Source organism: Talpa occidentalis, unplaced genomic scaffold (genome assembly GCF_014898055.3).
Source record: "Talpa occidentalis isolate TD23 unplaced genomic scaffold, MPIMG_talOcc4v2.1 talOcc4.9, whole genome shotgun sequence".
NCBI classification, from domain to species: domain Eukaryota; kingdom Metazoa; phylum Chordata; class Mammalia; order Eulipotyphla; family Talpidae; genus Talpa; species Talpa occidentalis.
In genome coordinates, this window is record NW_023605305.1 from 34,821,827 (window position 1) to 34,835,541 (window position 13,715).

A 13,715-nucleotide genomic window follows, 5' to 3' on the forward strand; every position below is an offset into this window, starting at 1 on the left:
CCAAAATTAGGTTCAGCTATGCCAACCCACCGTTGGTCATTTATAGCTATATTTTCTCTTCTGCACTGAAATATTGCTCTAAAATAGGTGGGGTTTTTTTTTTTTTTTTTTTAAAGAATCATGCTGTAAACAAAAACTCATAATTGTTTTTCAGAAACACTGAACTCATTTCTTTTCCATTTTGGGTCAAAGTGGCAGATTCAGGTTGTTCAATTTTTATTAAAAATAGTGATAAAAATTTTTTTAAAAAACAAAAAAGAAAAAAATAGGTGATGTATACATGCGGGGAAGAAATCCAAACATATCAAACCCTAATTCCTCTCCCCAGACGTAATGGCTGGTACCAGTTTCTGGGTATCTTTAAAGATGCTCTGGCACAGTGGTTCTCAGATCTTGAGCATATACCAGAATTATGAAGCTTTTTAAACCACACTGCTGGACTCTTCCCCCAGAGGGTCCAGGTTAGTAGATCAGAGGGGGGCCCAATAATTTGCATTTCCAAAAGCTCAGATGTTGCTGCTGCTGTTCTCCAGACCACTCTGTAAGAACCACTGTTCTAGTGGAAGAGTTTCTTCCCCTATTCTTTCCTGTTTTTTCCATAAATATATATACTATTCAGTACCTTTGATTTTTCTCTAAAATGGTGAATCCTAAAGGATTTCCATAACAGTAGTGCTAGATCTGCTTCATTCCTCTTATAACTGCAATAATACCCATGGTGGGAGTTCCACCATTAATTTGAATTTCATTCCAGTCAATTTGGCTGTTTCTGACTCTTTGCCACTGTAAACCAGGCTTCCATGAAGTGTCCTTTTCTATCATTATGTCTGTGTCTATGTACATCTGTAGAACAAACGCCTGAGCAAGGGCGTTGCCAGATCAAAGAGTATTTAATTGACAGAGTAGATACTGGATTGTTGTCCAGATAGAGTTCACTGATTTACACTTGCACTATAGCAATATGACTGCTTTTATGTCTCCATGACCAGGTCAGCCTTGGATCTTTGACAGTCTGTGTCCTGTGTTTCTCCTTTGAGTGAAGTTTAGCATTTTACTATATATTTTAAGGCCATTTTTTCCCCCTTTGTGAATTGTCTATTTGCCAATGTTCTTACTGCTTTTTGGTCTTTATCCTTTTAATTTATAAATACTCTGTGTTAAGGAAATTAGTTTTCTTCTATCATGTTATTTCTTTTGTCTTTTTGTTGACTTACCATCTATAAGTTTTAAGTTTTGCCCATTCAGATCTACCAGTCTTGTATTTTATGACTTCTGGGTCTTAGCTTCTAAACACCTTTCCCACTCAGAGACTGTAACGATGTTTTCATATATTTTTAGCCCTTTCATGGTTTCATTACCTGACGTTTATCTTGATATGAGGAATAGGGTAGCAGCTCATATTTATTTTTTTCTAGATAGCTACCTCACTTCTCTTGACACTACTTAATGAATTATTTTCATCTCTTTTCCCATTGGTGTGAAAAAAAATCACTCTGATCACAGTTTTTGAAACTATATTTTTGTAATGGTCTTTTCTTGTTAGCTATAGACAAATTAGCAAATATACTTTGGGTTTCCCCCCAACTTTTAGATGCTGTGATGCTTCAGTGTTCCTACTTGTGGAAAAGAGAAAACAAAACAAGGAGTGCAGCTGTAAGCTCCCTTGCTGTGGCCAGCCTCCTGTGATGTACTCTGTGGGGAGTGGTCACATGGGTAACTAGTTGCCTTCTCAGTAGGTATCAGCACAGTTGGTTTGACCTTTAGTCTCTGTCTTTGGCATGAGGCCTGTGATGATAATACAAGAGAGCTAGTGGAAGAGATGATATCACTTCTCTTAATTAGCTTCTTTCTAGCTGATGGAGGAACCTGTGCTGTGGTCCTGGGCTGAAACAGTAGTCATCTCTTCAGCAAGTCTGCCATTTCATTCACCTCCTGGGCCAAGTGCTGCTCCATTCTACCCATTCCTTAGGCCCAGCGACACTCTCATTGTTAGCTTAGGAATTCTGACCTAACTATGACATAATAAAAATATAGAGTGTTACTACCATCCCAAAACTATCTAAATGTACTTGGTCTGTTCTTAAAAGCACAGAAGATAAACTCATTGGAAATGATGAAACTTAATTGAAGCATCTATGTGCATACCAACAAATAGGCTTAAAAAATTTTTGTTGGGCCTCCCTGGTGGCACAAGGGGTTAAGCACCACACTATGGGGCAATCTGCAGCCTCTGCAGCACGAGTTCAATACTAGCCAGCCAAGGAGCAACTCACATGGTGCAGCAGACCTCTCCTGTCTCGCCCGCTGCTCCCCTCAGCAGTGTATTTCACTCAGTCTGCCTGTTCTGCTCCCTGCTCTGTCTCTGGTGGATTCTTTCACCTCCCGCATCTCTGGTCTGTACCCCAGCTCTTGTGTGCATAAATAAATCTTTAAAAAAAATTTTTGTCACATAATATGGTTGAGGAAAAAAAAATCTTAGACATTAGTAGATTGTTTTCTTTGGTGTAATCCTCATCCTAAAAGAGTGCCACTTTACTGGTGCCACTGAATTTTATTTTTTATACTAATTTTCACTTTGTGTCGGTCATAGTTAAATGATCAGTTTCCTAATTACCCATCATAGAACCACCCATTTTATGAAGATACTTTAAAAATATATATCTTATTAATTGACTGTTTGGCTCATGGTACCTTTTATAGTGACCCTGATGATTTCCAGGAGGAGGGAAAGCTATATTACCTGCTCATTCCTGAACTTCAATTTTTTTTTTGAATAATTAAAGGTATTAAAGGTATTGAATAAGTTTTAGGATAAAAATTATTTAGCCAAAATTAATACATACTATACCTACTATCTTTGGCTAGCTTTCCTCCCCTTCCCTGCCCCCATTCTGAAACAACAAAAGGTATAATGTGCTCATTGCTTTGCAGTTAGAGTGTGTGTGTGTTGCGGGGGAGCCATTTATGTATGTCAGGAGCATTCCCCTTGGAAAAGAGGAGAGAAAAGACTTCACTGTAGTTTTTCTACCTGTAGCCATGCCTGGATCCTAAAGCTGTCACTACCAAAAATAACCAGGCAGAAAAGAGGCAGAAGCCAGTCTCAAGATAAGTGAAGAGGTGAGGGCTTTAGAAAGGGTGGCTAATCTCCAGCTGCTGGCTTCCGGCCAGCTAGTAGTAGTCTCTGCCTACCTTGTGTAGGTACAGTAGTACCCTTCTTGCTTGCCCCAGAGGGTATTCTTGTGGGGGAGGGAGAACTAACTGCAACTCCAACAAATCAGAGGACCAGAACAGCCTTGTTCTAAGAGACGCCTTACATCTTTGTGGTCTGCACAATTCCTTGAGGTAGATTCCATTATCCCCATGTGGCGGTCAGCAGTCAAGTGACATGGGTTTTTGTTTGTTTGTTTTCTGTTTTGGCTAACTCCAGTTTACAGTACCAATGTGTGTAGGGAAGAGAGCTTGGGCTGCAAACATATTTGTCATTCTCCCAGGTGTGTTTGAAAGATTCGACATCTATTAGAGTAAATATAGAGTACTCATAGTAATGAACATGACTGATTTTTGATGATGGAAAGCTACTCTGGAACTTAAGGAATGCCTTACGGTCAGTTTTATTGCATAATGTATCCTTAAGAAAGCTTTGGTTTTCTATCAGCAAGCCGTGTTTCATTAATTGCCAAACATGTTCTCAAAGACTTACAGGTGAAGACTATGTGGCAATTAGCATTAGACAGAAGGAATGTCTGAACCAGTGAAAAACTAGCAAAAGATTTGGGATCTGCTAAAACTGATTTGAGTTACTTAGATCACTTGTTCCAACCACAGGCATCTGATAGACCTTGAATTTGAATCCTGGTCCTACTGCTGGGTGGGTTCTTGGGTAGGTTTCTTCATCTCTAGGCCTCAATTTCCTCATCTGCAAATTGAGAACACCTCATTCACAGGGTAATATGGGGATAAATAAAGGCATGCATCTGAACCCATAGCATGCCCTGACTAAATGTTAGATTTCATCATTAACATCATTAGGTTAGGTAAGGAGGGGTCACAAGTACCATGCTAAAAACATTTTAAAATTACCAAGACATTACACCAAAAATAAAGTATAAGGCATGTTACAGTCATTTTACCTGACTTAATTTGATACTGTTACTTAAGCACCTAACATCAGCAATTCATGTTCTAGCAGGTCAGTTTCCCATACGGTTATAGGTATGTCACCATTTGCCAGTTTGTAGTGTCTGCATCCAGGTGTTTTTAGCCTATGAACTGGGAGAACAAAGGATTCTGAAAGTATCGGGTTCCTCTGGCAAAAAAACAGAAAGCATTGCCTGCTTTGCACTGTGTAACTACAGTAAGTGTTGGTAATTAGTTGGATACACGGCTTACTGACTAGGTTGATCTGAGAGTGGCAGAATTAGGACATGTTGACAAAGATAAAGTGGTTATTTCATGTCCCATTATTGTGATTCATGTGAAGCCATTGTTTATTAAAGTTAAAAACCGGATGTGAATGCTTTGCAGGTGAAGGTTAGTGTAAAGATGTCCACTTCAATGTCTCAACTTTATTTTTATACATTAACAGATGTAATTACTTTGGTCTACTTTGAGGTACAGTTAATCCAATTAAGCTTGCATTAATTTGTGATAGTTTCCTTCTGAAGGTACTTTTTTCTTTCTCTTTCTTCTCTGCTTTCTGCCTTTTCTGGTATTTGTCCAAGGAGAAGATAGTAAACAGCTTAAATTCCTTGTAATTAAGGCGCTTTTGTTGGGGAGAGGGGGAAAAGAAAAATTATTTCAGAAGGAATTGATACTTTGTTTCAGATGGCAGCAGGATTGTAATCATTTCTCATTTAAAAACTTGGAAACTTAAAGAGGCTCAGTAATTAGGACATAATTACAGTCTGTTGGTAGGCTAGGAGCTAGGAACAGATAGTCTATTGTAGACTCTACAGGCGCCAAGTATCCCTTTCTTTATTACTTCAAGTCCACATACTTCAGGCTGGCATATCAGCTCCTTCACAGTGGGATCCATCTTTCCCCACTATCTTGGTACTCGGTACCCTTGCTTACTTCTTCCTTAAAGAGGCAGAATTCACTGTCTGCACTGCCCCTCTTGACTCTTAGAATTGTTGTTCATGTGTTTCCATTACAGAATACAAATCTATAACCCCTTCCCTACTACCACCTCTTGCCAGATTATTTTCCTTCTCTAAATTAAACTTCTAAATGAAATTTCCTTCTCTAAACTTGTCATTTTATACATATATGATGTAGCCTTTGTTATTTAGTCCTCACTCTTCCACATGCCTGTAAATCTCTCTGGTTTTTACTGACCCCAGTGCCAGCATGAGCTGAAGCAGGTTCTTCCCAGCTTCCCCCTTGCCCATCTCGCCTGGAGGGATAGGACATTGTCCTCTGCCTCTGGATAGAGAGGCTGCCTGGCAGCACTGCAGGGAGTTGCACTTACACGGTCCCCTGTGACGTCAAAGTCATGGTAGAGCTCTCTGAGTTCCTGTTTATTAATATTGAAGAGAAAGCCGTATGTGTTGAAGGTGTTGACACCAACTCTCCGCTCCCCGTCTACGTCCAGCAACTCAAACACAGGGCGGCAATGGCGGAAGATGAACTGTTCTTCCAGGTGGTTCTGTTTGGAGGGAAGGTCAGGAGACAAGCAGTGTTGTCAGGGCTGCCTTTTTAGCTTGCTCCATTAAGACTCAGCTATTCACCTGTCCATTTTCTAGATCACTAAAAGCAAAAGGCAACAGGCAGCAGCTCAGGGTTGCAGGGATTTGAGGGTCACTGTATCAAGTCCTGCTTTAGCACCTGCATTCACAGGGCACCTAGGTTACCCATGGTTCAGTTCTGCTTGACATAACTCCAGTGACAAGAAGGTGCATTCCTGAGCTCACTGAAAATCTTTGTGGGAAACCTGACTGCACAGTGATAAAATGATGAAGCCCAACCCTCAAGGAGTGGGAAACATGGATACAAAGTAAGGTAAGGGAGAGGGGGCAAAGAAGAACTTCTCCATTTCCTTCAAAAAACTCTTGAGGAAAGGATTTCTTGGGGAGTGAGACCCTTGGGAGAATAGGAAGGGCTTGCCTTGGGTGTCGGAGGGTGAGATGGAATCTTTAGAAACAGGTAATGTGGGAGGCTGAAGATAGGCAAAGGAGCAACTGGGAGAGTGGCTAGGCAACTGTTGGGAATTTCTAAATGGATGGATCATTTAGGAAGCAAATGTTTTTCTTTCCTTCCCCCTTTATTTATTTCTTCCTAGTTTGAGTGAAAGGGGAAAAATTCAGATGCACTCTTAGTTTAGTGCTACCTTTATCAAGATGAAGGCAGTAGCCCGTCTGCCTCCCTTGCCCCAGATCCTGATTTGTTACCCACCTCCTGTGCCAGCAGGATGCAAACCAGCATGTAGAACTGGTCAAAACCAATCTCGCCCATAGCGTTCCAGTCCAGCATGTCGAAGATTGTCATGATCTGTGTCCGTTTCAAGTCCGTCACATGTTGGAGGAGGTGGTAGAACAGCACATCTGGTAAGGTGAGGACACAAGGAGAGGGGTGACTGAGGCAGCTCAGAATGCTAAGCAACAGAGAATCACGTAAATGGGAGTGATGTCAGAAGCTTTTTGACCTGGAGATAGTGATGACAGTATTCTCCTTCTAACATTGCTATTCTACCTTCCATGGTACCTCAAACCTTAAGTACCCTTCAGGGCCTCCCTGGTGGCGTAGGGGTTAAGACACTGCCTATGAAGCCCTCTGCAGCCACTGAAGCATGAATTCAATCCCTGGCTAGGGAGGAGACCCACATGGCACAGCAGACCTCTCCTGACTAGCCCGCTGCTCTCCTCAGCAGTGTATTTCAGTCAATCTGCCTGTTCTATTCCCCACTCTGGTGAGTCCTCTCACCCCCACACACCTCTGGCCTGTACCCCAGTTCTTCTATGTATAAATAAATAAATCTTAACAAAAACCCACAAAAACCTTAAGTACCCTTCAGCTGTGTGGGAAAGCTCTGTGCCAAGAAGTGTGGAGAGACAGAGAAGGGGAGGACTTGGTTCCTCTCTAGCTGCCATGCTCACCAGAGCAGACAGATGTGCCTACAGAACCAGTGAAGGCACAGTGACAAACATGTCTATGGAACTGGTACAGGGAAAAGCTGAGCACTCCATGGGGACTGACGACACTTACTAGGAATACTTGACATTTTACCTAGCCTTTTTCTTGAGATAATAAAAAACAAATTTTAAAATACATTTGAGGACTCCCTGGTGGTGCAGGGGATTAAGTCTTTGCACAACGAAGTTATCGGCAGCCACTGCAGCATGAGTTCGATCCCCAGCCGGGGAGCTAAACATGGCGCAGCAGACCTCTCCTGTCTCATCCACTGCTCCCCTCAGCAGTGTATTTCAGTAGATCTGCCTGTTCTGCTCCCCACTCTGTCTCTGGTGAATCCTCTCACCCCCTGCATCTCTGGCCTAGACCTCAATTCTTGGATGCATAAATAAAGTCTTTTTTGAAAAATAAAGGGCCTCCCCTGGTAGCGCAGGCGGTTGAGTGCCGCACTGTGAAGCTGTCCGCAGCCTCTGCAGTGCCGATTTGATCCCGGCCGGCCAGCAAGGGTCCCACATGGCGAGCAGACCTCTCCTGTCTTGCCCGCTGCTCCCCTCAGCAGTGTATTTCATCAGTCTGCCTGTTCTGTTCCCTGCTCTATCTCTGGTGAATCCTCTTACCCTCCCGTGCATCTGGCCTGTACCCCAGTTCTTGTATAAATAAATAAATCTTTAAAAATAAATAAATAAATAAAAATACATTTAGCCATATCCATCATGCATGTGGTAGTGCAGGGAGGGAGCAGACTTGAACACAGGAGATGCCCGGCACTGGCCATGCCACATCTCACTGAACCTTGGTGACCCTACAGGTCAGTGATATCACACTCTTCTAGTAAGCCTCAGCGTCACTGCTCTTGTGTCAGTGTTGCTCAAACTGTGGTGGGCACACCAATCTCTTGAGGATCTTGTAAAAATACAACTTCTAATGTAAGAAATCTGGCGTGGGACTGAGCCTTTATTTCTGACAAACACCTAGGCGAGGTGCTGCTGTGCTGTGGGCCAGGCTAAGTGGCAGAGCTGGAATCCAAAGGTAGTTGGACTCCACAACCTTGCCCTTCACACAGTGAAGCCATCTCTTGCACATTTGTTAATAAGTATTCAGTCATATGCAATCAGAAATAGACTAATTTAGAAAGCAGGGAAGGGTTTTGCCTGCAATTCCATTCAACTTAGGTGTCTCAGGGAGTATAAGATGGCAGAAAGGAGGATGGTGATAGATTTATGCAGAGCTGTGTAAGCTGTACAGGCTGTAAGGGACTTTTTTTTTTAAAGATTTATTTATGCATGCAAGAACTGGAGTACAGGCTAAAGGTATCACGGGGTGAAAGGATTCACCAAAGACAGAGTGGGGAACAGTACAGGCAGACTGACTGAAATACACTGCTGAGGGGAGCAGTGGGCGAGACAGGAGAGGTCTGCTGCACCATGTGGGTAGCTCCCTGGATGGGGATTGAACTTGTGCTGCAGTGGCTGCGGATAGCTTCGTAGTGCTGTGCTTAACCCCTTGCACCATCAGGGAGGCCCTATAAGGGACTTTCAAGTGGCTTTTCTGCATGGGATTTCTCCATGCCCATTGATGACTAGCCTCCTGCATATGCTAAGCTATGGCTTCGCTGATTATGTCAAATGTATCTGTGGTTGGGATCCCAGCTAAAACTAGCTGAGGTCACAGTGAACCAGGTACCACATGTGATGGTGGGGGTTGGGGGGTGGGGTTCTGATGGTTTCTGATATTCTTTCCTCCCCACCAGGTATGGACTACATGGTCTCTCACACAATGATATGTAGTTGCTTCTTGAGGAATGGCTGAATGCGGGATTAGTAGCTACTTCATACTGTGTTTAAACTAGCTGGCTTAGGCCAACCTGAGTTGTCATGGCCTAAAGTCCCTACCTTCCCAGAAGGCAAAACTTAAAGCTGTGCCTTCCCTCACTCATTCAGGTATCTCTCCAGTTCCTTGGACACCAGAAGACATGAGTTTGATGTAACGCTTGGGTATTAATCACTGGGGGAGTGACTTAATTACTGGGGACATGGTACTCCTCAGTGAACATTCCCAGTAAGACTGAGTGTGGGCTTTGAAGTCAGAAAACCCAGGGTTCAGTCCCAGCTTTCCTCTTCACTGTTTGGGGTCCTGTACTTGCCCTCTCCAGGGCTAGGTTATTGCCAGCATGTGGTGGCATCCTTTGTAAATCTAAACAGAAAGAAAAAAACTAAGGCATGAGATTGTGAAAAAATAAAGGTGTCTTTTTAAAGAGTAAATGAGCTCTTTTGAAAAAATCTTTATGGAAGAAACCCCTTATTCACAACTAACATTTCTCTCAGGTCACAATGAATGCAGAGGATACCTTATTCCTACCCAATCCTTTAAAAAGTTAAAGTATTTAATTGATCTTGTATTACTTTGTGTGCTCAAAGACGGTATCAAGATCAATATTTCCTGGTCTCAAGTACCAAGAATTACACGGGATCTTCTAGATCACTCTTGATTCATACCTCACATGTAACAGATTAAAAGTCTTGCCGACCAGGTCTTAAGGGTTAAAACCTGAGTGTGGTGTAGCCCCAGGAATAATTACAATAATGAACACTTACTAAATCCTTCTGTGCTAAGCATTTCCCCTCCATCATCTCATTCAGTTACCTTTCTTCTCAACTATTCCATTACTGGAACCTCATTTACATACAAATGAGGAAAATGAGACTTAAAGAGAATGATGACATGGTCCCCAAATCACCAAGGAATATGGGTAGAGTCAGGATTCGACCTGACCCTGCAAGTCTGTCCTCATCCGTCTCAATTCTCAATTCTCTGCGCTTCATGTAGAAGATGAACATTTGTGAATGAAATAATTGCTGATTCTGCAGGTTCTTCTGAACATTAGTTAATAACCAGGTAACAATCTTTTTGAAGGTACTGACCATTCAAGGTGTTGTTACGGTGTACGTCAAGGAGGTGAAAATATTCCATCAAGGCCCGCACATTTCTCACAGACAGCAAGCAGTACAGTTTGTCCAGATAGAGGTACCACAGAAATGACCCATGCTTCAGCTTCATTCTGGTGCGCCTTAAATCAAAGGCCCTGGCAACCTCAAGTAGAATAGAGAACACTGCCTTAGAATTGGAATGTTGGATAGAGAGAAGCCATGGCAGAGCTGAAGGTTTTTCAAGGGAAAAGCATCATGGGAAACAGTCAATAAAAATTAGAATTACTTCCTCCCGGTTCTTCAGCTTTGCTACAGATAGTGTCCTAAGCCTCTTGATTATCGCTGACATATAACCAGGCCTAACCTGAAATCAAAGACGATATAGAAATGAACAAGAGAATGTACATATTTGAAAACCTAAGCTGTATGGCCAACGTGGTTCTAGAGGAGTAGTTGTAACCTAAATGCACTTATTAGAAAACAAGAAAAATTAAGAACTGCATGAAAAAGTACTAAAAGAACCTACACTAAGTACAGTATTAAAACCAGAGAGAAGGACTTTGTTTAAAGACCAAGCCACAAATCCGTGATCAGAAAACAAAGTAGTAAACAATTAGTATATTGGGACTTATGTTCTTTATAAAGCATGAATCATGAATATTCCTTTTTTAAAAAGATTTATTTATTTATGCATACAAGAACTGGAAGCCAGAGGTGTGGGGTGGCGGGTGGGGGAAGGGGGACAGTGAGAGGATTCACCAGAGACAGTAGGGAACAGAACAGGCAGGCTGACTGAACTACACTGCTGAGGGGAGCAGTGGGCGAGTCAGGAGAGGTCTGTTGCGCCATGTGGGTTGCTTCCTGGCTGGCCGGGAATCAAACTCCTGCTGCAGTGGCTGCTGATAGCTTTATAGGTTGTGTCTTAACCCTTTGCACCTCCAGGGAGGCCTGAATCACGAGTATTCTTAATGGCATCTAGAATGGTGACTCCAGAAGTTTTCCAGTTGACTTTGCCCAGATCCATTAGAGGAATCACTACTAGTCATAGCTGTTGCCTTACAAAGTCTATTTTTTCAATAGTAAGACTTGAAAGCCAAAGTTACTCTATGACACATGGGTTTCCAAATGGATGGTATGTTGGGCCTTCCTGGTGGTTCAAGGGTTTAAGTGTCAGCATTATGAGGCAGTCCACAACTACTGCACCACGAGTTCGATCCCCAGCCAGGGTGGTGACCCACATGGAACAACAGACCTCTCTTATCCCGCCGGCTGCTCCCCTCAGCAGTGTATTTCAGTCAATCCACCTGTTCTGTTCACCGCTCTGTCTCTGGTGAATCCTGTCACCTCCCGCACCTGTGGCCTGTACCCCAGTTCTTGTATGCACAAATAAATAAATCTCTTTTTAAAAAAAAAAAAAAAAAGGATGGTATGTTGCCAGTCATGAAAACAACAAATTCCCTTGACCGTCACCACCAGAGCTCTTAGGAGACCAGGTGCATTATCAATGAGCAGAAGTACTTTAAAAGGAATCTTCTTTTTTTGAGCAGTTGAACTCAACAGTGGCTGAAAATATTTGGTCAGCTATGCTAGAAACAGATGTGCTGTTCTCCAGGCTTTGTTCCATTTATAGAGCACAAAGTAGATTTAGCTTTATTCTCAAGGGTCCTAGATTTTCAGAATGGTAAATGAATATTGACTTCAACTTAAGTCACCAGCTGCATTAGCTCATAGCAGGAGTCAGCCTGTCCTTTGAAGCTTTGAAACCTGGCAATGATTTCTGTTCTCTAGCTAGGAAAGTCCAATCTTTTTCCAATATGTTATTCAATATCCACATTGAAAAGCCCTTGTTTAGGGGGCCTCTTTTTGGCCCGGAGGTTGTCTCAGCTGTGTCACCACTGCAGCCTGGGTTTGATCCCAAGCAAGGGAGCTAACCCACATATGGTGCAGCAGACCGCTCCTGTCCCACCTGCTGCTCCCCTCAGCAGTGTATTTCAGTAAATCTGCCTGTTCTGCTCCCCACTCTGTCTCTGGTGAATCCTCTCACCCCTCACACTTCTGGCCTACACCCCAGTTCTTCTACAAAAATAAATACTTTTTTAGAAAAGAAAAACTCTCGTTTAGAATAGTCACAGTCGTCAGTGGTCTTACCTAACTACCTGCGCAATGTTTTCATCTGCACTTGCTGTTTCATCATACACTTTAATATTGTAGGGATAACATAAATCTTCAACGAACCAACCTCTGCTAACTTCAAATGTTTCTTCTGCAGCTTCCTCACCTCTCTCAGGCTTCAAAGAGTTGAAGAGTTAGGACCTTCCTCTGGATTAGGTTTTGGCTTAAGGGAATGTTGTGACTGGATTGGTCTTCTTTGGACCACTCATGTTTTCCATATCAACCAGCAATAAACCTGGTTTTGTTTGTTTGTTTGTACATTCATGGGAGTTGCACTTAAAATTTCCTTCAAGAACTTTTCCTTAGCATTCACCACTTGGCCAACTGCTCCAAGAGACCTACCTCCCAGCCCTTCTCAGCTTTCAATGTAGCTCTCTCCTGAGTTGAATCATTTCTAGCTTTTGATTTCAAGTGAGAGATTTGCAACTCTTCCTTTCATTTGAGCACTTAGAGGCCATTACAGCTCTATTAATTGTCTTGATTTTAATGTTATTGTGTCTCTGGGATTTGGGAGATCTGAGGAGAAAGAGGTGGAGAAACAGAGTAGTGAGAACATGTAACGTTTATTAGATTTGCCTTATATGGGTGCATTTTGTGACACCACAAGACAATTTCACGTCCTCATTCATTCAATGTCATTTCATTATAATGATGAGGAAAAAAGAATTGATTCCTGACCAAGGCCACTGTGTGTGTGCAGTTTACACAGTCTCCCTACATCTGCCTGGGTTTTCTCTGAGGACTCCAGTTGCCTCCTACATGCAAAGACATGCATGTGAGGTTCACTGGTACGTCTCAGTTGCCCCAGTCTGAGCGAGTGTGTATTTGTTGGATTGGGGGTGTTGTGCCTTTCAATGGAAGGGCATCCTGACCAGGGCTGGGTCCCACCTTGCTCCCTGAGCTATCAGGAAAAGCTCCTGCCAGCAGTGACCCAAAAATGGAAATAGATTGGAAAATGAATGAATGAATGCAAAGAATGTTTCATATTATAAGTGCTTTAACTCTTCATTTAGAAGTTTGGTGATGTTTGTGTGACCAGAAGTAGGCCACAGGAATTTAACTCCTGCTTATATCAGTTAGCCTTTGATAAAATTGGTTTTGTTATATATGCCTTGTTTTGCTTAAAGTCTAAGGCCCTCTGACAATGTTAAGTGAGGACTTACTGTGTAAGTAACGTCAAAGATCAGTGATCACCATAATAGATAAAATAATAGTGAAAAAGTTGGAAATAGGGGCCTCCAGTGGCGCAGGTGGTTGAGCGCAGTGCTATGAAGCTGTCCGCTGCCTCTGGAGTGCCGGTTCGATCCCCGCCGGCCTCGGAGCAACCCACATGGTGAGCAGACCTCTCCTGTCTTGCCTGCTGCTCCCCTCAGCAGTGTATTTCAGTCAGTCTGCCTGTTCTGCTCCCTGCTCTGTCTCTGGTGAATCCTTTCAACCTCCCGTGCATCTGGCCTGTACCCTGGTTCTTGTATAAATAAATAAATCTTT

The 13,715-nt window shown here is 42.7% G+C and overlaps 2 protein-coding genes across 2 annotated transcripts in view; one reads left to right on the forward strand and one right to left on the reverse strand.

Annotated features, from left to right (window-relative positions):
* Positions 1–13,715, forward strand: part of STK10 (serine/threonine kinase 10) — a 143,594-nt gene that overhangs the window by 1,744 nt on the left and 128,135 nt on the right. The window lies entirely within an intron of this gene.
* On the reverse strand, positions 4,462–10,231 carry EFCAB9 (EF-hand calcium binding domain 9). Its single transcript, XM_037501139.2, has 4 exons — positions 10,050–10,231; positions 6,394–6,542; positions 5,471–5,647; positions 4,462–4,762 (listed from the first exon to the last, which is right to left on the reverse strand). The coding sequence occupies exons 1-4, from the start codon at positions 10,183–10,185 to the stop codon at positions 4,592–4,594; spliced, it is 633 nt and encodes a 210-aa protein (XP_037357036.1). The 5' UTR covers positions 10,186–10,231; the 3' UTR covers positions 4,462–4,591.

Coding starts and splice junctions, on each gene's coding strand:
- EFCAB9 (XM_037501139.2), bottom strand. CDS start 10,185: ATGAAGCTGAAGCATGGGTCATTTCTGTGGTACCTCTATCTGGACAAA. Junction 5,648..6,393: donor GCATCCTGCTGGCACAGGAG/GTGGGTAACAAA, acceptor CCCTCCAAACAG/AACCACCTGGAAGAACAGTT. Junction 4,763..5,470: donor TTGACGTCACAGGGGACCGT/GTAAGTGCAACT, acceptor CCCCAACAAAAG/CGCCTTAATTACAAGGAATT.